Source organism: Oncorhynchus mykiss, chromosome 1 (genome assembly GCF_057628025.1).
Source record: "Oncorhynchus mykiss isolate SJ-2025 chromosome 1, ASM5762802v1, whole genome shotgun sequence".
Taxonomy (NCBI): domain Eukaryota; kingdom Metazoa; phylum Chordata; class Actinopteri; order Salmoniformes; family Salmonidae; genus Oncorhynchus; species Oncorhynchus mykiss.
The window spans coordinates 78,106,230-78,128,681 of record NC_143022.1 but is presented as its reverse complement, the minus strand read 5'-3'; the positions used below and the strand labels follow the sequence as shown (position 1 = coordinate 78,128,681).

Here is a 22,452-nt window from a genome sequence, read left to right as displayed (position 1 = left end):
CTCGTTGTATCTTACTCCTTCTAATTTTTCTAACTTTTAATTCTGTAATTTTATTCCTTCTTGCATTACATTGCTGAACTCTCGCTCCACTTGCTACACATTGAGCATATTTGGCGGTTTGATTGGCCAACATATACAACATGCTACACACGTGAAGGCTACCGTCCAGCTACCAGTCTTTTTTATGGTGCTCACGTCATAAAAATACATTGAAAAGTTTGTTGTTTTACTAAACTAATAATTTGAAATGTCATGGTGTATCCTTGTACGTAACAATATCACATGGATATTTTAATTACATTTAGAAAATAATTTTCAATAAGCCTATAATGATTTGGTCCTCAAAAAAAGAATACTCATACTCATATTCAAATAATAACATCTATTCGGACGCATGCTCTGAGTACGTGTCCTGGTATTCGGTCTGGCCCCGCGGCCTTGCGAATGTTGACCTGTTTAAAGGTCTTACTCACATCGGCTATGGAGCGAGATCATGCATGGTTTAGTGTTGCTTGACTCGAAGCAAGCATTAAAGGCATCTAGCAGGCCCGTGTTGCTGGGCAGCTCATGGCTTGACTTCCCTTTCTAATTTGTGATAGTTTCAAAGCCCTGCCACATCCGTTGAGCATCAGAGCTGTGGTAGTAGGATTTAATCTTAGTACTGTATTGACTCTTTGTCTGTTTGATGGCTCATCGGAGGTTGTAATGGGATTTCTTATAAGTGTCCGGATTAGTGTTCCACTCCTTGAAAGCGGCAGCTCTAACCTGTAGCTCAGTGCGGATGTTGCCTGTAATCCTTGGCTTCTGGTTGGAGTATGTTCGTACGGTTACTGTGGGGACAACGTCATCAATGCACTTATTATTGAAGCCGGTGACTGATTTGGTAAACTCCTCAATGTTGAATCCCGGAAAATATTCCAGTCTTTGCTAGCGAAACAGTCTTATCTTAGCATCCGCTTCATCGGACCAATGAGTTGAGTGGGAAATATCAGAGAAAATATCACCCCCCACTATGTTGACCCATATTTGAGCAAAACTCTTTAAAAAAAAAATGTCCCTAACATAATCACGATAACAAATCTGCTGGGGTGGATGGTGGATTTGAGAAATCAGTCAGTGGGATATGTTTTTTTTTTGAATGGGACATAATGTGAGTCCAAGTCCCAGCAGGAAGCTCCCATGAAGCTCCCTAGCCATCCTACGCTGTTTCCTGCCGACCAATGTTTAGGATTAGATGAGGAGGGATTAGTCAATCATGTCAGACATTGAAAAACTCTTCAGGAGGTATACCAGAAATGAGTGCCCGGATTGAAGCTTAGTGCTCCTGTTTGTGGCTCTATGTCTCACTTATGACAAGGTGGTTGTTTCTTCATCAATCACAATCCTTATCTTACCATTAGCAACACATCACATTAATATCAATAAGCCAGAAGCGAGTAAACCCACAGTGGCACGGTCTAATAGAAAATGTATTAAGCTATACTGGGGACCTATATCAGAGAAGAGAGGAGGTTTGATAGACAGGCACTGGCATGTCCAGGATAAGAGGATATGTTCGGAGTCCAGACAGGGATTTGTGTCAAGCTAATGCTAATTCCGTGCAAATGCTAAAGAGGAGGTTTTGGGGCAGGTTTGGAAGTTGGGCTTTGGCAGAGTTGTCCTTGTGTAGGGTGCCATGACATACATTACTGCAGCAGCCACTGGTTTGACATGATGAAATCCTGTTGTAATCATCTCCTTGGCACGGGGCAGATGGTGTGTATTAGTTCATGGGTGTCTGCATGTTCAGCCTACTTCACCTCTTTGCGATACACTACCAGTTCTCTATGGCTGGTTGTTTTTTTTAGTGAGGTAGAGCTTTGTGTGGTAGAATTTCACAAGGCCAACAATGTCAAGGCAATTACAGTATGGGATTTGAAAGATATTCTTGGTATGTACAATATCCTTCTATATTCTTTTAAAAAAATCTAATAAATCACCATGGTATGTCATGTATTTTCATCAAGAATAGATACTTCATACGCTTGTTGGAGCTCGGACATACAGTTTCCTCACCAGGCAGCACACTCTTGAGAAAGGAAAAGATAGCAAGAAATATATTTTCCCCCTGGACATTGAAACAGCTCAATTTGATTACACCCCCCTTTATTAATGACTGCCCACAAGGGGCCCTTTTTTGTTGAGGGACAGGAAGCCAATCAAATTATATTTAGATGGCGGATGACTTCAAAGTATCTGGCAGAGCCTTTGATCTCGTCTTGTGGCAATCGGCGTGACAGTCACCAGAATCCTCAGCACAAACCCAGCATGAATTCAGAATGTACAGCTAGCATTTTTTATATCAACACTACAGCAAGCCAACAGTGTTGTGGATGGTCTTTCCATACTGATTGGGGAGTAATGGAATTGTGTTGACAGGCAGTGAAATGGCTTTGGTGTCACAAATAAAAATGGGGGGGGGGGTCGTACAGTGATGAATTGTTTTTGGTTTATTTACAGTGGAATGCATGGGTTATTTTAAGATTGACACATGTGTCTTGTTTGATAAATGGATGTGTCTACTTTGATAAATGACAGTCTGTGGTAGGGCAGGAACATGGGTTTTAAAAACAACATGGTCACAATCACAACTATGAGCAAATCTGCCAGTTGACAACAAGCAACTATCCACATGTCCTAGAGTAAACTACTGTGCAGTACACTTCAGTCAGAGTAAAGTGTTTGTCTGCTATCCGAAAAGAAAATGCAGATTCTCGTTGGTCAGGCAGAAAGAGTTTCGACTTTAAGGTAAGCAGACTAGCAATTTTCATCGACTTCTTGCTTTCCCACTTTCCCAGCGTCTTTTGTGGTGTCAGAAACTTTTGTCATCATTTCCACTTCTCCTGCCTTATAGACAGACACACAGGTCTGTTACACAAGTCATCATAATGCTCCAATCAATAACCATTGATTTCCGAGTTCTCAGAGCCTGTTGCGTTTCATTAAACTCAGACTAACATCTAATTAGCGATTTCTTAATAGGTGTTACACAGGTTAATTGTGATAAACGAGACCCTTTAAATGGAACCTTAGGGAGGGTGAAACCACCGTCATCCATCTTATTTTGCTGTTTCAAACTTTAAACCTCCTCTGTGGTTACTGTACATCATCTTCAACAGAAGTGTTTGTTGAGGACATGACCACTCGACACATTTTGTTGTACAAACCTAGAAAATTAGAAAAACAAAATGAGAGGAAGTTTTGCTCCTGCAAAAAAAGGGGGATTTTGCAGCATGTTCCATGGACAGCCTTGTTTGAACATTTCTTCAGCCTCCGCTCCTCTTGGGCTTTTGCATTAGGGGAGGTATGTGGTGTGGAGTCTCTTAACTAGTGGATGAGAAAGGATGGTGTGAGAGTTAGGGGGTAGCCTAACAGAGAGTGCCCTTGGGAAGATTGTCTGCACTTGAAGTGCAGATGAACAGAAGGAGGAAACTTTAGGTGTGGTTCAGGTTGCCTGAGGTAGTGTAGGAAAGCACTGCAGCCAGACTAAACCTCCTCCTAGTTTCTCTCTATCCTCTCTCCTTGCTTATACGCTCTACCTCTATGTCCCCTCTCTCTCTCACCACTTTTAGCCTTCTCTTTTAGTGAAGCATCTGTTTGTTGCCTCCACTTTTCTATAATTGATTGCTAGGCTTTTTCCTTCTGACATTCAAATCTCTGCTTTTTACCCAAGACTGCTGAGCCCAGTAGAGATAACAAGAACTAAGACCATTTCCTTTGTCTGAGGATAATCATAAACACAATTTGGTGTTAAAGACATTATAATTTGAAGTAAACAAATACTTTGGATAAACAATTTCCTTAGAATGCTATTTAAGCAATAATGCCCGAGGAGGTGCGGTACATGGCCAATATACCACGGCTAAGGGCTACAACGCAGTGCGGAGTGCCTGGACACCGGACATATGCATGCCATAACATGAGGTAGTTTACAGTGTTTCTAAAGTGTTATGTTTAAGCAATAAGGACCGAGCGGGTGTGGTATATTGCCAATATACCACGGCTAAGGGCTGTTCTTAAGACACGGCCCTTAGCCGTGGTGTATTGGCCATATATCACAAACCCCTGAGGTGCCTTATTGCTATTATAAACTGGTTACCAACATAATTAGAGCAGTAACAATAAAGGTTTTTTCATACCGGTGGTATATGGTCTGATATACCACAGCTGTCAGCCAATCAGCATTCAGGGCTCAACCACACAGTTTATAATTTCAAATAGAAGATTCATGTAAAAGCCAAACAACCTTTACAGACGGTATATAATGACTTAATTGACAGAACATGTTATTTTTTCAACAAAGAGATTCAAGTTTTTCTGAATTCCAGACAACAGTTATATTTTTCATCAAAGTACAACCAATGATTGGCATTGTGTTTGATGTAACAACATTGGACATTTAAACCCTGCACCTGTACTCTGGCAGTATAAATCATTTAATGTTCTATGTAAATTCATGGCTGTTCAAATCCATTTCAATACACGCAACTCCACGACTCATGTAATAATTCACCATTACAGGAACCCCCCTGAGCACTGAACCATTTGACTGAAATCCAGCTCTGCTCTTTACAGCTTTCATGCTCTTTTAAAGCAGTAATCTGGGCGATTTTCATTTAGTCTCTCATTCTCACAACCCCCCTGCCTTGAACTCCCAAAGCAAAGAAAAACCTTCTCCCAGCATGTCGCAAAACACTGCTATTACTTCAGATACTGCTAGCCAAAGTGGAGGAGAGCGGTACGAGAAAGCAAGTGAGAAAAAGAGAAAGAAAGAGAAAATTATGAAACAGCGCTGGTTGACAGCCCTGATTCTATTTCCACACGCGTCTGCGTCCTAAATTGATTTACATACAGCCCCGTATCCCCCGGCTTAGGGCCGAGCTCTCGTTGGAGCGATGGAGTGCACAGAGCCAAAGAAAAGAAGGAAAATAAGTGGAGGAAGAAAAAAAAATCTAACCCATTCAGCTGAAGAAATACTCCCCCACTTATCATGCTTGGTCAAAGCCTAGTTAGCTGCACAGAGTGCCTTTCTTGTTAAGGCACATACTGTATATAAGACCTCCAGATACTGTTGTTATCTAGCTACTGAAGGTATGTGCCTTATCGAGCTACTGAAGGGAAGATATGTGTTTTCTTATCCCACTGTAGATGTGTTAGTAAGCCTCTTCCAGATTCTGTCTATTCTATCGTGTGTGTCCCCATGCCATCGCTGAACACTACAACATCCGCACTACATTAGCATTCCAGCACCAGTCGTGGTCAGTAACTGTAACTAGCAGTGCTTGACTTGGACGGAAATAGGTGCCGGTACTCATTTTGGGTGCCAGTACTGTTTATATTTAGGTGCAGGAGCTCCACAATAGCTTTAAGTTAATATTTTGTAAGAGGAACAGGAGCTCAAGCAGTACAACATTTGAGGTGCCGGTATTCAGCTCCAGTGAGCTCCTGCCCAAGTCAAGCACTGGTAACTAGGGACTTATTGATCACTCATGAACGAAAACTGATCACTAGATGAAAAGCATAGACTAAGGAACTTTTTAAACATGCATTTCCATTGAACATGCTGCAAATCTTGAGATCCCAGTCAATTAGCAAAACAGAGACCAATGTTTCTGAGCTAAGCCTGATTTCGGTGATGGTCCAAGCTCACATGGATCTGATGCTAAAAAGGCACACTGAAAACGTATTCATGGTCATTACCAAAGACTCTAACTGCTGGAACATGTTCTATTACAATTGAGAAATATTGAATGTAAATATGACGTGACACCTCATTCGTTGGTGTTGTTGGCCTCCACTTTTAAGTGTTTTGGCTGGTGAGGCATCTCAACCTGTATATTTTCTTGAGCCTGGCAGTAACTAAGCAGCCCGCACTCATTTGTTGAGCCCTGTTAAATAAATGTCTTCCCTCTCTCTCTACAAGTTATCTTGTTTAATCTTCTTTCTAGTGTACAAAAAGAGAGAACACTTTAACAAGATGCATTGTCACTTGCAAATGAAATGTCTCCTTCATGGGGAAAACATGTAACACTCGTACACACTGAAGTGCTGAAGCTCTCTGAACCCTACAATGAGCATTGGGAAATAAAGACCTTGTACACTAGAAAGATAATGAAAGACGAGACCCTAAGAGGGAAGAAATGTCTTTAACAGTGCTCAAAATAATTGTGGGCTGCCGAGTTACTGTCAGGCTCAGGAACCTATACAGGACATAATGAGATGCCTCATGAAACATAATACTTTGTCATTCCATCTCAAAAAGCACAAGAAATAAGATTGTCACCAACAATCTCAGATTGTTCTGAAATCGTTTCTGTACTTAGAAACAAATAAGATTACCATTCCTGAAACATTGATCTCTGAGAAACTAAGCTAATTGTTGCACCCACATTTGCAGTTTTAATTTAAAGGATTTATATAATCATGAGCATAAGCTATCCAAAGTTGCAAAGAAAATGCTGTGATCCAATAAACAAGAGACCAGCAAAATAGATAAAGAGGTGTGGCGGCAGTAGCAGGAACAGCGGCATCTAGTGGGCAAAACGTGGTACTTTCACACTCATTTATGATATAAATGCAAGTGACTTCAATAGCTAATTTCTCTGAACAGGGGAAAAAAAACATCACCAGATTCACAGGGAATACATTAAAGGTTGAAGAAACAATACTCCAAGCAGCAGCTCCATACTACTTGTCAGACATAGAGAACTGATACTGTATACTGGTTGTTGGGGTGGAATTGGTGTGGGGTGTCTGTGGATGGCAATTGATAATTTTATTGGATTATGCTTTGTACGAAAAATTATGGTCCAAATCGGATGTTAGGTACTATATTTGAATCATTTCAATTAAATTAGCCAATTTGGGTGCAATCAATTTGCTTAATTTCTCAGAGACCAAATTATATTTCAACAAAATAATGTTTCAGGAATGCTAATCTTATGTTTCAACCTACAGAAACGATTTCAGAACAATCTGATATGGTGGGTGACGAAATCCTCTTCCTTGTGTTTTTTTTGAGGTGGAATGACTAAGTATTTTGGTCCATGAGACATCTCATTATGTCTTGTATAGGTTCTTGAGCCCGACAGTAACTCAGCAGCCCACGATCACTTGAGCACTGTTAAAGACATTTCTTCCCTCTCAAGGTCTCTTGTTTCAATCTCTTTGTGGTGCACAAGGTCTTACTTTTCCTTTTGATCTATGCATCCTATTATTAACACTACTGCAAATCCCACGGTCACTTATTTACACAGAATTATACAAATGTAGGGTGTTAAATAACTGTTATGTGAATCACCTACAAAATCATCAGATCAGACCAGCTATCTGACATTAGCAAACTAGTTATACACAAGAGCTTCAGAGACCACATGACAATTGAAGATAACAGCCCTGAGGTATGATGCACTTTTAAGAACGAACCATTTCATTGCCTGTTGGCCTACATGTCCGGAATATGTAACACCATAAAACCATTCCCAGACTGAACATATTTTCCTTGTTACTGTACAAAGAGCATGATGTCATACTCCCTGAGACTCTTTAAAGGTAACAGTTGGCCAATTGTCAGAGAGGAAAATTCTTAATCTAACAGTGATCCCTTCACATACATACAGTACATGCCAATCTCCCTTAGGCCTGAACTGTACTGTGGGTTTGAACTGATGTAAAACTAGCATTAGTTAGTTTTACAGCGATTTGACACAAAAAGGGTGCATGAAGAGTTAATTTCTGAAAAAGCGACTGTATGTGTTTCTGGTTCTGCTGATGACGTTACAAGCGAACCTGAGAAGCCCAAGGCAGTATCATAACTAACAAGCAGTGAACCACGGAACTGTTTTATCAAAGGTTGTTAGAAACATTACTCTTTAGATAATTACAGATAATCTACTAAATCAATCTTCTTGGTTCACAGATTGTAAGAGCCATAATGCAGAAAATAGTATTTTGCTATGTTAAGTTATTACAGTATTATTACTTATGTGAATATTTGTATATTTGTTAATATTGAGAATATTTTCTATCTATTTGGAACATTCCATTATGGATATTTGTATAGGAATCCCCCTTTGCATAAGCTAGATGCTTCATTTAGTTTAATCCATATGATGTCATATCCGTGACGTCACTGCTTAGATCAGAAGGCAATAATAAATCTATGGAGCAATACAGTTTTTGAGCGTGTTAAATTCATTTTCTTTGTAAACTTTTCATTACTATACTACTACACGGAGAAGCTTTTGAATGTTTTTATTCGCATCAGACACAACTTTCTACATAGACTACTATGGTTCCTGAGCCAATACACAAGTGCAAATACTTACACGTTTATTAAGATCCACATTCTTCATTTATGCAGCTGCATGTTAATGTATTTTGCAGCTCTTCCAACTTTCCCTTTTGTAGTGGGGGCCAATGTGCATATCTGTAATGGTCATCTTAAATCAATCTTAAATCTTAAATCTTTTTTTTTAAGACACAGGACTGATGTCAGCACCAACAGCCCTTAGCCGTGGTATATTGACAATATACCACGCCCGCTCAGGCCTTAAACATGACATTTTACGCTTAAAAAGCTTAAACATGACATTTTAGAAACACTGTAAGCTACCTCATGGTATGGCATGCATATGTACCGTAATGGCTGATGAGAGTGACATAAGTCACGTAACAACCACTGTATTAAGTCAACCTTTCAGACGCATAAGGACCTAAACGTGACAACTAACTTCCTGTGTTTGTAGGCTGTTACAAACTCTGCAGGAAAAAGCTTGTTGGCAAAGTATTTATTCCAGTCAGCCACATCCACAACAACCCCCAGGCGTTGTTTAGTAACTGCCCACTGCTCAGATGCAAAACCACTGCTTTAGCTACTTCCATATTCACATTCATAACAAGTTTTACACCGGAACTAATGAGTGACTGGGGATCTTAAAGGAAGGAGCCCCCATTATTATTCATTGAACAAAGTAAACAAATACACAAATATTACTGTCAGTGGGTTACTATCTCTCCAATTAATCTAAGGTTGCTCCCCAAAGTGGTCTCATTGTTCTGCCAAACATATTTTTTTCTTCAGGGAAAACAGACAAAGGGCTGAATAGAAAATAGAAGTGGTATCCAGATTCTCTGCCTTGAGCTCCCTCTACTTACTTTACTTCTTTGTTTTTTAAATTCCTTTTTTCTTCTTGTCTTTGTGAAGATTGACACCTCTTCACAATTCATTATTTGCATGTGGTCGAATAGGCATGGAGACACTGCATAAAGAAAGAGTGATTGACATCTGAGGTACACAGACCACTGGAGGTGGATGGGACCAATGACGGAAAGCAATGACACACATACACTCCAAAAGAGTTCTCCGGCTATCCCGATAGGGGAACCCGTTTTGGTTCCAGGTAGAAAGCTTTTGGATTCCAGGTAGAACCCTTTTGGGTTCCATGTCGAACACCCTGAAACAAAAAAGGGTTATTCAAAGGGTTCTCCTATGGGGACAGCCTATGGGGACAGCCAAAGAACCCTTTAAGTTCGAGACAGCACTTGTAATACAACAACAACAACAAAAAAACACAATATTACTTCCCCTTAATCCCTTTCCACCCAAAGTACACTCTCTGCTCTTTAAATGTCTGGCATTATTAATTACACTTCTTTTCTGTTTTTACAGATGCAGCTTTGATTCTAGAATAAGATAATATCGTCCAATTTGTCATCCCACACCTCATTACCCTGGAAACATGGTGGAGGTTGTCTTCCACTACACAGTACCACTTAAACAGAGGATCAGGGTGATCGGACTGTCAGAGTATGCATTTTGAGTCATTGCTGTGGTGGCCAGAGAGGCACATGTCAACTATGGACTCACTAAGGGTGAAATGTAAAGTCACATACAGGAGCTACTTTGAAATTAATACATTCCTCAGTTCTTCCTCATTCCTAATTATTCTAACTGCTCTCTGAACGTGTTAGAATTGCAGCACAATCAGAGCCTGCCTTCATTGCTATAAGAAACGCGCAGGAATACTGGAGCTACACTGACCCTGGACAGGAAGTAGGATTGTGGTAACTAAGGGGCTCAGGTTAAAGGTCATTGTCTTCCCAATATGCAAGGTGTAAATTGTTCTGACAACAGCTCTGGCACCCCTGACCCTGCTTCACTACCTTGTCTTCTGTCTCCAGTACCTGAGAATAATAAATGCTTTAAAAAATATATTTACCCTGACTCTGAACATCTGACTCTCACAGTCCAATACTGGGGAGATTATAGGATTCTCAGGGTTGACTGACCTTTAACCTAGAAGTCCACTGTCCAAAATATTTGAAAGTCATCCATAATTAATCTCCTGGACAGGAACCTTCATAATCTCTTGTCTGTTTTAAATAGAACATCCATTTCTTATTTAGGACCATATCCATTTTATTATAAGTCTAAAACAAATCCCCAGTTAGCTTATCTATTTCCTGAATAAAACATCCTTCATGTTCCTGTTCTCTCTCTGTTTGTCCACTTGATTTGCTGCTCCCATGCAGGTTCAGCAAGGCCTTACACACCAGATGGGTAAAATCCCCTCTATCCGTGATGTGATGCATTTCCTTACTTCCTTGTTTTCCTAAGCACATCTGGTAGATGACGGAGCCACACTTCCCATCCTGTGTGTGTGTGTTGTGTGCATATGCACTTCTTGCTCACAGGTTTCAGCTCAAAGCCAGAACCATGTAGTCCCCATAATCTTTACATCACCTGAATCGCCTGACAGATAAGACAGTGATTTGACTGACATATCCATGTTAGATAAAGATCTGTGAGACTATAAAGCTGCTCTAATCTGATACACATAACCTCAGCAGAGGCACGATCTAGCCCAATAACCTCTTTCTCTCATGGGTCTCTTAGTTACGACTTCTTCTCTGCACAATAAATGTTCATTAGAGGATAAACAGTACCAGTCAAAAGTTTGGACACACCTACTCAGGTTCCCTTTATTTTGACTATTTTCTACATTGTAGAATAATAGTGACAACATCAAAACTATGAAAAAACACATGAAATCATGTAGTAACCAAAAAAGTGTTAAACAAATCAAAAAATATTTTATATTTGAGATTCCTCAAAGTAGGTACCCTTTGCCTTAATGACAGCTTTACACACTCTTGGCATTCTCTCAACCAGCTTCATGAGGTAGTCACCTGGAATGCATTTCAATTTCAACAGGTGTGCCTTGTTTAAAGTTAATTTGTGGAATTTATTTACTTCTTAATGCGTTTGAACCAATCAGTTGTGTTGTGACAAGGTAGGGGTGGTATACAGAAGATAGCCCTATTTGGTGAAATACCAAGTCCATATTATGGCAAGAACAGCTCAAATAAGCAAAGAGAAACAACAGTCCATCATTACTTTATGACATGAAGGTCAGTAAATCTCCAAAATGTCAAGAAATTTTACATTTTCTTCAAGTGCAGTCGCAAAAACCATCAAGCTCTATGATGAAACTGGCTCTCATAAGGACCGCCACAGGAAAGGAAGACCTAGTTACCTCTGCTGCAAAGGATAAGTTCATTAGGGTTACCAGCCTCAGAAATTGCAGCCCAAATAAATGCTTCACAGAGTTCAAGTAACAGATACATTGCGTGAATCAGGCCTTCATGGTCGAATTGCTTTAAAGAAACCACTACTAAAGAACACTAATAATAAGAAGAGACTTGCTTGGACCAAGAAACACGAGCAATTAGACCAGTGGAAACCTGTCCTTTGGTCTGTTGAGCCCAAATTTGAGATTTTGTGTTCCAACCGCCATGTCTTAGTGAGACGCAGAGTCGGTGAACGGATGATCGCCGCATGTTTAGTTCCAACCGTGAAGTATGGAGGAGGAGGTGTGATGGTGCTTTGCTGGTGACACTGTTGGTGATTTATTTAGAATTCAAGGCACACTTAACCAGCATGGCAACCATAATATTCTGCAGCGATACATCATCCAATATGGTTTGCGCTTAGTGGGACTATCTTTTGTTTTTCAACAACACAATGACCCAACACGCCTCCAGGCTGTGTATGGGCTATTTGACCAAGAAGGAGAGTGATAGAGTGCTCCATCAGATGACCTGCCCTCCACAATCACCCGACCTCAACCCAACTGAGATGGATTGGGATGAGTTGGACCGCAGAGGGAAAGAAAAACAGCCAACAAGTGCTCAGCATATGTGGGAACTCCTTCAAGACTGTTGGAAAAACATTCCAGGTGAAGCTGGTTGAGAAAATGCCAAGAGTGTGCAAAGCTGTTGTCAAGGCAAAAGGTGGCTACTTTGAATAATCTAAAGTCTAAAATATATTTTGATTTGTTTAACACTTTTTTGGTTACTACATGATTCCATATGTGTTATTTCATACTTTTGATGTCTTCTCTATTATTCTATGTAGAAAATAGTAAAAAATAAAGAAAATTCCCTGGAATGAGTAGGTGTGTCCAAACTTATGACTGGTACTGTATATCGTTGGGTAGTTCCCTAAAGGTTTTTGTAAATTTCTAAGACCGTGTTCTCTCATTATAACTTTGGTATGGACGGCAAAGGGGGCCAAGAGGCTTGCATCTTCATATGAAACGTGATTATGATACAGTCGACCCAGGATAGATTTGGGCTGTGCAACCGGATATACTAGGCCAGGAAATTTAACATAATGACACATTGTAATGTTCGCATTGTGTCAGAGACAAATGCACGTGAATGCAATATATAATGTACATGCAAATCATACCATCTCTAGAGATCTCTATAGTAGCAGACAAAAATAATGCATTCCCTCACTCTCCAGGATGTCTTCCTTTCCCGCTGATCCAGATAAATAGGAACATTATTCACCATTAACATCTAGCGCCCCAGTCCCAAAGCAAGAGAAGGAAAAAGCCCTACATAACTTACCATATGTTTTGCACTTGCCTACACAGCAATACAGATGTAGGATCTCAATTTGACCAATGTTGTCACAGCAAAATAATCCTGCAGAAACATGATTTGAACGTTTAGTCCATAATGTTACTTGATCGGCAGTTAGGCTATTAGCTGCCTAAAGTAAGCTATATGAAAAGTGCAATACTGTTAATAGAACTGTTTTTTAGTGCTGGTTTTCAGTGAATTTATGTAAATCACGAAGCTCATCTGCATTTCCTGCGATGCAGGAAAATTCTCAGCAACAAAAGAGAGGTCAAATTAAGATTCTACACCTGTAGTTAATTTCACTGACACCATATCTATCAGTGTGATTTTTAAAAGCAGGGGTTTGCTCTGTGAGGCCGTTGGGCACGGCAGAGAATGCATCACATCCCAAGTCTCATTTGAAGGCACTTACTGTCTGTAATGTTCTCAAGCGCGAACCACAAACTGCTGATGCTCGCAGGACTTCAACCGTTCTGCAAGCTAACAACCCTGACAAGGAACCCATATATGGAAGGTTAAAAGCATGAAAATTGGGTGACGTCCCACCAAATGTTCTCTCAGGTAGATGAGAAATGCAGACACAAGAAAGCACACACACAAACTATTTTGCTAAGTGGCTTGACAACATCCTTGCTACGATGACTGTTTCCTAAAAATAGCCAGACGGGAGCAGCAAGAGGTGATGTCATATGTTTTAGCAATCTCAAGGAGAGGATGTAAGCCTGAAATAAATTTGGAACATCTAGAATGTTAGAGGCTTGCCTTAAACTACTCAGCTAACAGTCAACTGTCTTAGAACCTGAGAGAAAGTGTTGTTCTGTTTAATGTATGGTTGACAACACTGCAGAGACAGGACAAACCATGTCCCTGTGTAGTCCTGAAAATCTGTTATTTCAGGAAAGTTTGTAACCTCGGTAGGGAACTCTATCAGACAACCAAAAAGATGGATAACCAGAGGCTCGAATCAGCTGTTGTTGTGAGTGGCCATAGCCCATAGTGCTGTAAACAGGTTGTCCAGCTCTTCCATCCCCATTGTCCAGATGTCCAGTAGAAAAGCTGGCTGCAAAGCCATGGCTCCAAAGCCATGGCTCCAAAGCCATGGCTCCTCCACGAAACATAGGGCATATATCCCACAATCCATCTGGAAAAACACTCCCACAGAGAGATGAATAGAGAACAAGGGCCAGTCTGAGCTTGGCTTAAGGTCTACCTCATGCAAATACACAAATGGAATATTCTTCTCTTATCCCTGAACACCAAGGGATTCCTCCTTCTGTTCTTTTTAGTGATATGGGGACGATATTTTATCAATACTTTGACTCCAAGTATCGATTAGTAAAAATGATTATATATATTTATGCTTTGCTAGGTAGCATTAGCCAGCGCTAGTCGGTTATACTTGCGCCAAAACGGCAGTATTTTTCATCTTATAGCTTGTTCTCCATCTTCTTTTTAAATAGCGAGCCAACGTGTTTTCAGCACTTTTATTTCCATGACTGATCAAAACGAATTTTCTCATGCTCTCTCATCTCTCTGCAGCAGACATTATAGTGAGAAATATGTTTGGAACATCAAATCGCAATACATATAGAATCATGGGTAGCGTGAGAATTGCCATACATATCGTATCGGCACCTAAGTATCATGATATTATCGTATCATGAGGTCCCTGGCATTTCCCAGCCCTAGTTATTTTGTCCTTTAAGTAGCAGGCAACTCTTCCCAAGGGCACTCTGTATTGCCCCCTGAACTTTCTCTCATTCTTTCTGATCTACTAATTAAAAAAGACCACAAGAAGCAATAAGACTATCAATAATTAATGTTCTAAGCTTAGGGATAACTGAAGCTTCTGCACATGTAATTTGAAAAGAGACAAATCCACTCAGTTTAATTCTGTATTGGAAATGTTATTTATTTTAGCAGTGGGGGAATTGTCATTGACGCTTGCACAACTGCAAACACTCATGGGGTAGCCACCCACTGCCAAGTGTTCCATTTCACAACCCAAGACATTGCCAGAAATAGTACCTAATCAATGCAGAGTAGAGTAAGTCTAACGGAAAGAATTCAATCTAAAAGTCACGGAGCCTTTATTGGTATGGATGCATTACATTACTTTGTATCAACAAATCCTCTCTAATATACTTCAGTGTATTTACTAAGGCTAAAATGCACGCATGGACGAAAATGTACTTCATACCAAAGGCTAAGAGCGTTTTGTACAATTTAACCCAGCAACGCTACGCAAATGGATTGTGACTGGTATAGTGCAACGGGGGTTTGGCAACGGGGACAGAGAGTACTGCTGAGGGCACACTGTGTTGGCACCCGACACAGCAGCCTGGTCCAAATCCCCCACTGGTGGCTCGAATCAGGTCGCAAGTCGCCTGTGGAGAGGGGAAAGGTTCTGGGAAGAGCTGGTCTTTAGAGAGACGGGCTGCTCACATACTCCCTCACACACACACACACACACCCACCACTCTTCCTACCATATTCATCTGCCACTGGAGGTCCATACCAAGGATGGGATGGATTGGATAGAGTGAGAAAGACATAGAGAAAGAGAGGGAGAGAATGAAAGAGCGTGAAAGCAAAAAATAGTGAACATTTGACAGACAGGGATTAAATCCTTGGCGAAGAGACGCAATGCTGCTAATGTCCTGTGCTGCTCTTAGAGACATAGTCATGGTAGTTGTCTTGTCTCGTGACCTGCCAGGTCACTAGGTCGCTGTAGTGTTTGTTTAGTCTGCCTGGAAAGCAATCATTACAGTGTTTACACTGAGCTGTAAGGGAGCGCTTAAAACCACCCCATTATGCTGCAGAGTTGACAGGCGAACGAGCTAACCACTAATTCCTTATCAACTGGACCCGTGCTACTGAAATAACTCTGACACACGACGAAGACATATCTCTGATTTGACAGATCCAATTACCCAGCTAAGGACACCAGCGCTCTCTTTGTCCAGGGTCTTCCTCTTGTCAATGAGCTTCTCCACTAATGATGTACTCCAAGTCTAGTACTGGTGGTTGTTTGGGATCATGACATTGTCAGTCCTCTTCTCTGTTTGGTACAGCACATACGGGGCCTCATCTGAACTCATCTCCTGCTAATCATGACAGTCTTGAGGAGGATGTTGCTATGGGGATGTTTGTGGCAGCCATAATGATGTTGTTTAACAGTGACCTGTGTTTGTGAAGGATCCCCAATCTCCTATTCCTTCCTGGCAGAAAAGTATTTGAGGAAATGTCTTCATGGGAAAGTATTCTGTCAACAACTGAGCTGTCGAATGAATTCAAGACAAATATTTCAGGAGCTGGCCCAGATAAGAGAAATGAATGAAGACATTAAAAAGTTATTCTGTTGTCTGAGAATTTCCTGTATCATTACTGTAGATGCCTAATGCTGAAATTATGTGCAGTTACATACTAAAAGCTTTGCAACACCAAAAAGTACAGCATGACCTGAATCAAATGAATGTACTAGGAAAATTGGAAAATTGAACAGTATGAAACGGAACTCTTCCTGACAAGACAATTTCTCAAAATCCACTCAACCCAGCCGGCACACATCAACCTGGTCTCAGAGCATTTCATATTATTCTGTACGTAAATTCAAGACACTCCATTTCGTATGATATGTTCCGTTTAGTATAGTATGTATTAATTTGTGGATGTCCATAATCAATTACGTATGATATGTTACGAATTACAATTCATATGATATGAACAAATATGTAAATGTATAATGTGTTAAGAATTTCAAAAATGTACAATATGTTACGAAATTGCAAAAATGAATGATATGTTATGAATTTCCAATTGGTTGTGGTTAATGTTAGCTAGGTGGCTAATGATAACATTAGCTAGCTGGCTAACATTAGCTAGCTGGCTAACATTAGCTAGGCTAGGGGTTAGAGGTAGGGGTTAGGATTAAGGTTAGGAGTTAGGTTAAAGGGTTAACATAAGCTAGCTAGCTAGCTAACGTTAGCTAGGCTAGGGGTTAGAGGTAGGGGTTAGGGTTAAGGTTAGGAGTTAGGTTAAATGGTTAAGATTAGGTTTAGGGGAGGGGTTAGCTAACATGCCAAATAGTTGCAAAGAATCTAAAAAGTAGTTGAAAAGTTGCTAATTAGCTAAAATGCTAAATTGTCCATGATGACATTCGAACACGCAACCTTTGGGTCCTATCCATCCATCCACCCCGACCAACCACCCTCCTTTTGTTTCTTGCCTTAAGTAACCTTCTGTCTTATGTAACCATACCAAACGTCACATATCATACTAATTTGAGTGTCCTCGGATTTACATTTACTATGTTACGCCTAGTCTATGAGACCAGGTAGCGCACGCACGCACACATGCACACACGCACACACATTCTTTCTTCCTACAGTTGCAGTCTTTAATCAGTGTAATGTCTCATAGGACTGACATCATGAGAGGCTGTCTAACATGCTCTAGATCACGGCTATTATCACCTTTGACCTTTGAGTCCCCCTATGGATTCAGAACACTATTTCTCTATAGTCTCAGTACTGCTTGTAGTAGTCATGTATTGCCTGAAAACTGCAATTGTTCAGGCCCCTGCCATCAAGAGCGACTAAAACTGGCATGTTAAGGTCTAGACCTCATCAAAAAGTATCGACATAACCAAAGCCAAGTGTAAGACTTATAACCTTCCTCCTTCAGTCAATCTTTCTTCATCCTCTCACTACTCTGTCCTTCATGATTTGCATAATCGGATCCATTTTGTTTTTACACAGCTTGGTGTCTGCATGAAGTGTGGGCCGTTGTGAGTTTCTTGTATTTTTCACTCTGTTCCTGACTAATGACAGAAAATTTCATTAAAAAAAATCAATATCTGAAGCCTTGAATACATTGAAACAATGATCCGGTGGGTGCTGCTTCAGGAGCTGGGAGGCACTCCACTCAGACTGAATAAATAAAAACAGCTCTGCTGGCAGACACACACACACATACACACACCCTCCAAAAGCTAAACAGAGAAATGGGAATAAATGAGAGCCAGGATCCAATGAGGCCAGATGCATCAGCCTAATTTCTCAGTCTGTTGCTCAGGTACAGAGCTGACAGAGAGCCAACATCAAGCTCAGACAGAACATGCAGGTCCAACTCCAAATTGACCGCTTTTTTGGGTCAAATATTTCCAGGAGAAACCAAAGGAAAAAGTTGAAGTAGGTTTGGGCTGTTACTTTAGAGAGACTCAATAACTGGAAGTAGCCTTTGCTTGTGCAAGCCAGAACAGCTCAAATTAGTATCTCCTGTTTCTGTAGCATGAGGCAGCTTGATGTACAAGTACACCCCATGGACAAGACGCTAGTCTATCACAGGGCCTTCCCCCAATCTATCTCCTTAGGGCCAAGCCGAGATGCATCAGGTCCCATTTTTATAGTCTTTGGTATGACTCGGCCAGGGACTCCCAACCTTCCAATCTCTGGACAGACACTAACCACAAGGTCACTGAGTTGGTCTTACAATACTGTTAATGCTACACAGGTTGTGAGTGCTTCTAGCTGAGAGGATAGAGGAATCAATCTATTGATGATAATCAATGAACAAACACACAGCCTGAACAGCTCTATACTTGCTCTAGGCCAGACTGTTGTGTCAGAGGGCTGTTAGCTAACATTTTGGTTTATTAATTAGATTTGCTATTCTGTTTACTTTTGGTAGAGCTAGATCTTTTCAGATTGGCCCTGGACCAGGTGTGCACTTGAGGAAAACCAAATTAGGAAACCTTATGGACTCAGCAGAACTCTGTAAAAAACCCACCACTTAAAGTAAACCTTGCATAACTCAGCCCAGAACACATCCACTTACTAAACAGGTCCTTTAATTCAGTTGACCAACTCACTCTTACTGAAAACCAAAAAAACACAAACTCTTATAGAATGCATACCAGAATTTCTATACATTTCAGGGTACTTCCTGCTCTACCTGTCGCTTAGATCTGTCTGTCTACAGTGCAGCTAATTTATTGGTTAAACTAATTTCTTAGGATAATAGAACCTTCATACTTAACACTGAAAGCTATTAAGTGGACATTAGCAGCATATTGTGGTGTTATACACCACAAAGTGAGAGAGCAAACTACTACTCTGTGCTGGCTCAGAGGTTCTTCCTACCTCCTGATCCTACAGAGAAGGCAGGGAGGGTACAACCCCGCACAGTGCACACACAGAGAGCATGCAGAGGTCACACACCACCTGTGTCTGGGTACAGACGTGAGACAGACATCAGCGGACACATCTGGAGGGAGGCAGGGAGGAGGACAGACGGAAGGGAATTCCTGGGCTGGCTTATCTCTCAAAGCTGACACACGGGTCACCAAGGTTGGCGATGCGGGTAGGGTAGTTGGGTGGGATTTTTTATTTTTAGGAATAGGGTGGTGGGAATTCTGTCAGGGACACATATTAAGTTGGACAGTAGAAGTGAGGTGATGAGGAAAATCAGAGTTTTGATGTTAATAGTGGGTGTGTTTCAAAGGAGTGATGGGAGTAAGTGCAGTTCACAAAATCCATGAGAATATCCTAATGTCAAAGTGTATGTACTATCTCAGTAGCGTTGCAGTGAAATCTGATAGATCTCAGGGGTCTTATCCCTACTGGTGTAGTCTATGCATCTATGGTGGTCCATCAAACCTGGCAGACTAAACTAACTGGAGGGAGATCATGTCTCCTGCACAGTGTCCAAGCCAAGGACTGTAAGTTACACATGCAAACGCAATGATTAAGCCAAGTATAAAATACGTGAAGGCCTATGGCTGCTTCAGACCTAATACCTGGCCCAAGTCTCCTTGCTTCTGGAAATGCTTAGCTTGTACTGTATATATATGAACAGTGTGTATATATGCAGTTGATTTCACAAATACTCCACAGGATTCCCAGTTCTCATGCCTGGTGTTATATTCCACAGTCTGGAAGAGAAAAAGGTGTTGAGAGAAAAAAACAACCTCTCGAGTCCACTTCACCCTCATTCTTTATCAACTATCATCACTCAACTCTTCAGAGAGACTAAACCATAAAAGTGCCTCGACATTTGTTAAGTGAAATATTTCTTCCCCTCCATGAAACTGTATCTGCCCTCATACTGTAGAATCGTTTCCCATAGCTCTTACTACAGCCACGGGCACAGCATATGCTAGCTGAAAAGCAACACATCTGATCATTGTTTACTCCATATGTTAATGTACTTGTATCTTCCCAAATTCAAAACAAACCATTTCACTAGTCCCCAAAACATCCATATTCCTTTGGAAGCCGAGATGCCTGTAGTGATGAAGGTCTGATGTAGGACTTTAGGATGTGCAGTGGAATATAGAATGATGACTTACTGGTTTTTTTCTAGTGCCAGGACCAGTTGTTCACCTTCCGCCTCCACCACCAGCTTCAGTGATGCAGGATGACTCTAGAACACAAACACAGGACACCAGAGGTGAGGGGACGGGGCACACCCAGCACGGCTGACATATACTGGACAGGAAGTATGTGGGCATGCTGGGAAAGGGCCAGGAAGAGGGATTCCAGTTCCCAGATCCATTGCTTTGGTGGTTGTCATGACTAGGGCCCTGTTTTCCTGACTACGTAACCTGAACAGGGAAAGCTCTGGACTCTAGCCATGACAGCTGACTTTTTGATGAGCACATACACTACCATTCAAAAGTTTGGGGTCACTTATAAATGTCCTTGTTTTTGAAAGAAAGACTCATTTTTGGCCCATTCAAATAACATCAAATTGATCAGAAATACAGTGTAGACGTAGTTAATGTTGTAAATGACTATTGTAGCTGGAAACGGCAGATTTTCTAAATGGAATATCTAGGTAGGCGTACAGAGGCCCATTATCAGCAACCATCACTCCTGTGTTCCAATGGCATGTTGTGTTAGCTCATCCAAGTTTATCATTTTAAAAGGCTAATTTATCACTAGAACAATATTTTGTAATTATGTTAGCACAGCTGAAAACTGTTGTACTGATTAAAGAAGCAATAAAACTGGCCTTCTTTAGGCTAGTTGAGTATCTGGAGCATCAGCATTTGCAGGTTTGATTACAGGCTCAAAAAGGCCAGAAACAAAGAACTTCTTCTGAAACTCGTTAGTCTATTCTTGTTCTGAGAAATGAAGGCTATTCCATGCGAGAAATTGCCAAGAAACTGAAGATCTTTTACAACTCTGTGTACTACTCCCTTCACAGAACAGCATACACTGGCTTTAACCAGAATAGAAAGAGGAGTGGGAGGCCCCGGTGCACAACTGAGCAAAAGGACAAGTACATTAGAGTGTCTAGTTTGAGAAACAGCCTCACTCGTATATAGACTTGTTTCTACTGTATTATCGACTGTATGTTTGTTTTACTCCTGTGTTGTTATATGTGTCGAACTGCTTTGCTTTATCTTGGCCAGGTCGCAATTGTAAATGAGAACTTGTTCTCAACTTGCCTACCTGGTTAAATTAAAGTGAAATAAATAAACAAGTCCTCAACTGGCAGCTTCATTAAACAGTACCCACAAAACACCAGTCTTAATGTCAACAGTGAAGAGGCCATATCTCAGACTGCCAATAAAAAGAAAAGATTAAGATGGGCAAAAGAAGATGGACACTGGACAGAGGAACTCTCAGAGGAACAGTTTTCAGCTGTGCTAACATAATTGCAAAAGGGTTTTCTAATGATCAATTAACCTTTTAAAATTGTAAACTTGGATTAGCTGAGTGATGGTTGCTGATGATGGGCCTCTGTACACCTATGCAGATATTCCATAAAAAAATCAGCCGTTTCCAGCGACAATAGTCAAACAAAAAAATGATTTTCTTTCAAAAACAAGGACATTTTGCAAAAATTGACTACGGTTTGCAACTGCACATGGGGACAAAGATGGTACTTTTTGGAGAAATGTCCTCTGGTCTGGTGAAACAAAAATAGAACTGTTTGGCCATATGTTTGGAGGAAAAAGGGCGAGGCTTGCAAGCCGAAGAACACCATCCCAACCGTGAAGCACGGGGGTGGCAGCATCATGTTGTGGAGGTGCTTTGTTGCAGGAGGGACTGGTGCACTTCACAAAATAGATGGCATCATGACGCAGGAAAATGATGTGGATATATTGAAGCAACATCTCAAGACATTAGTCTTGAAGTTAGAGCTTGGTCGCAAATGGGTCTTCCAAATGGACAATGACCCCAAGCATACTTCCAAAGTTGTGGCAAAATGGCTTAAGGACAACAAATGTAAACTTCCGACTTCAACTGTAGACACTACCTCAACTAACCGGTGCCCCCGCACATAGACTCTGTACCGGCACCCCCCTGTACCGGCACCCCCCTGTACCCCCCTGCACATAGACTCTGTACCGGCACCCCCCCCCCCCTCTGTACCGGCACCCCCCCCTTTGATTACTTGTTACATTTATCTCTTATTCTTCTCCATATTTTTTGAAACTGCACTGTTAGTTAAGTAAGCATTTCACTG

At 41.0% G+C, this 22,452-nt stretch overlaps 1 protein-coding gene across 2 annotated transcripts in view; it reads right to left on the bottom strand.

Annotated features, from left to right (window-relative positions):
- Window positions 1-22,452, bottom strand: part of LOC110529328 (disintegrin and metalloproteinase domain-containing protein 12) — a 145,548-nt gene that overhangs the window by 73,197 nt on the left and 49,899 nt on the right. For both annotated transcript variants that reach the window (XM_021611461.3, XM_021611468.3), the window contains exon 3: window positions 20,324-20,397. In XM_021611461.3, coding sequence (XP_021467136.2) covers window positions 20,324-20,397 — 74 coding nt within the window. The remainder of the gene's footprint in view (window positions 1-20,323; window positions 20,398-22,452) is intronic.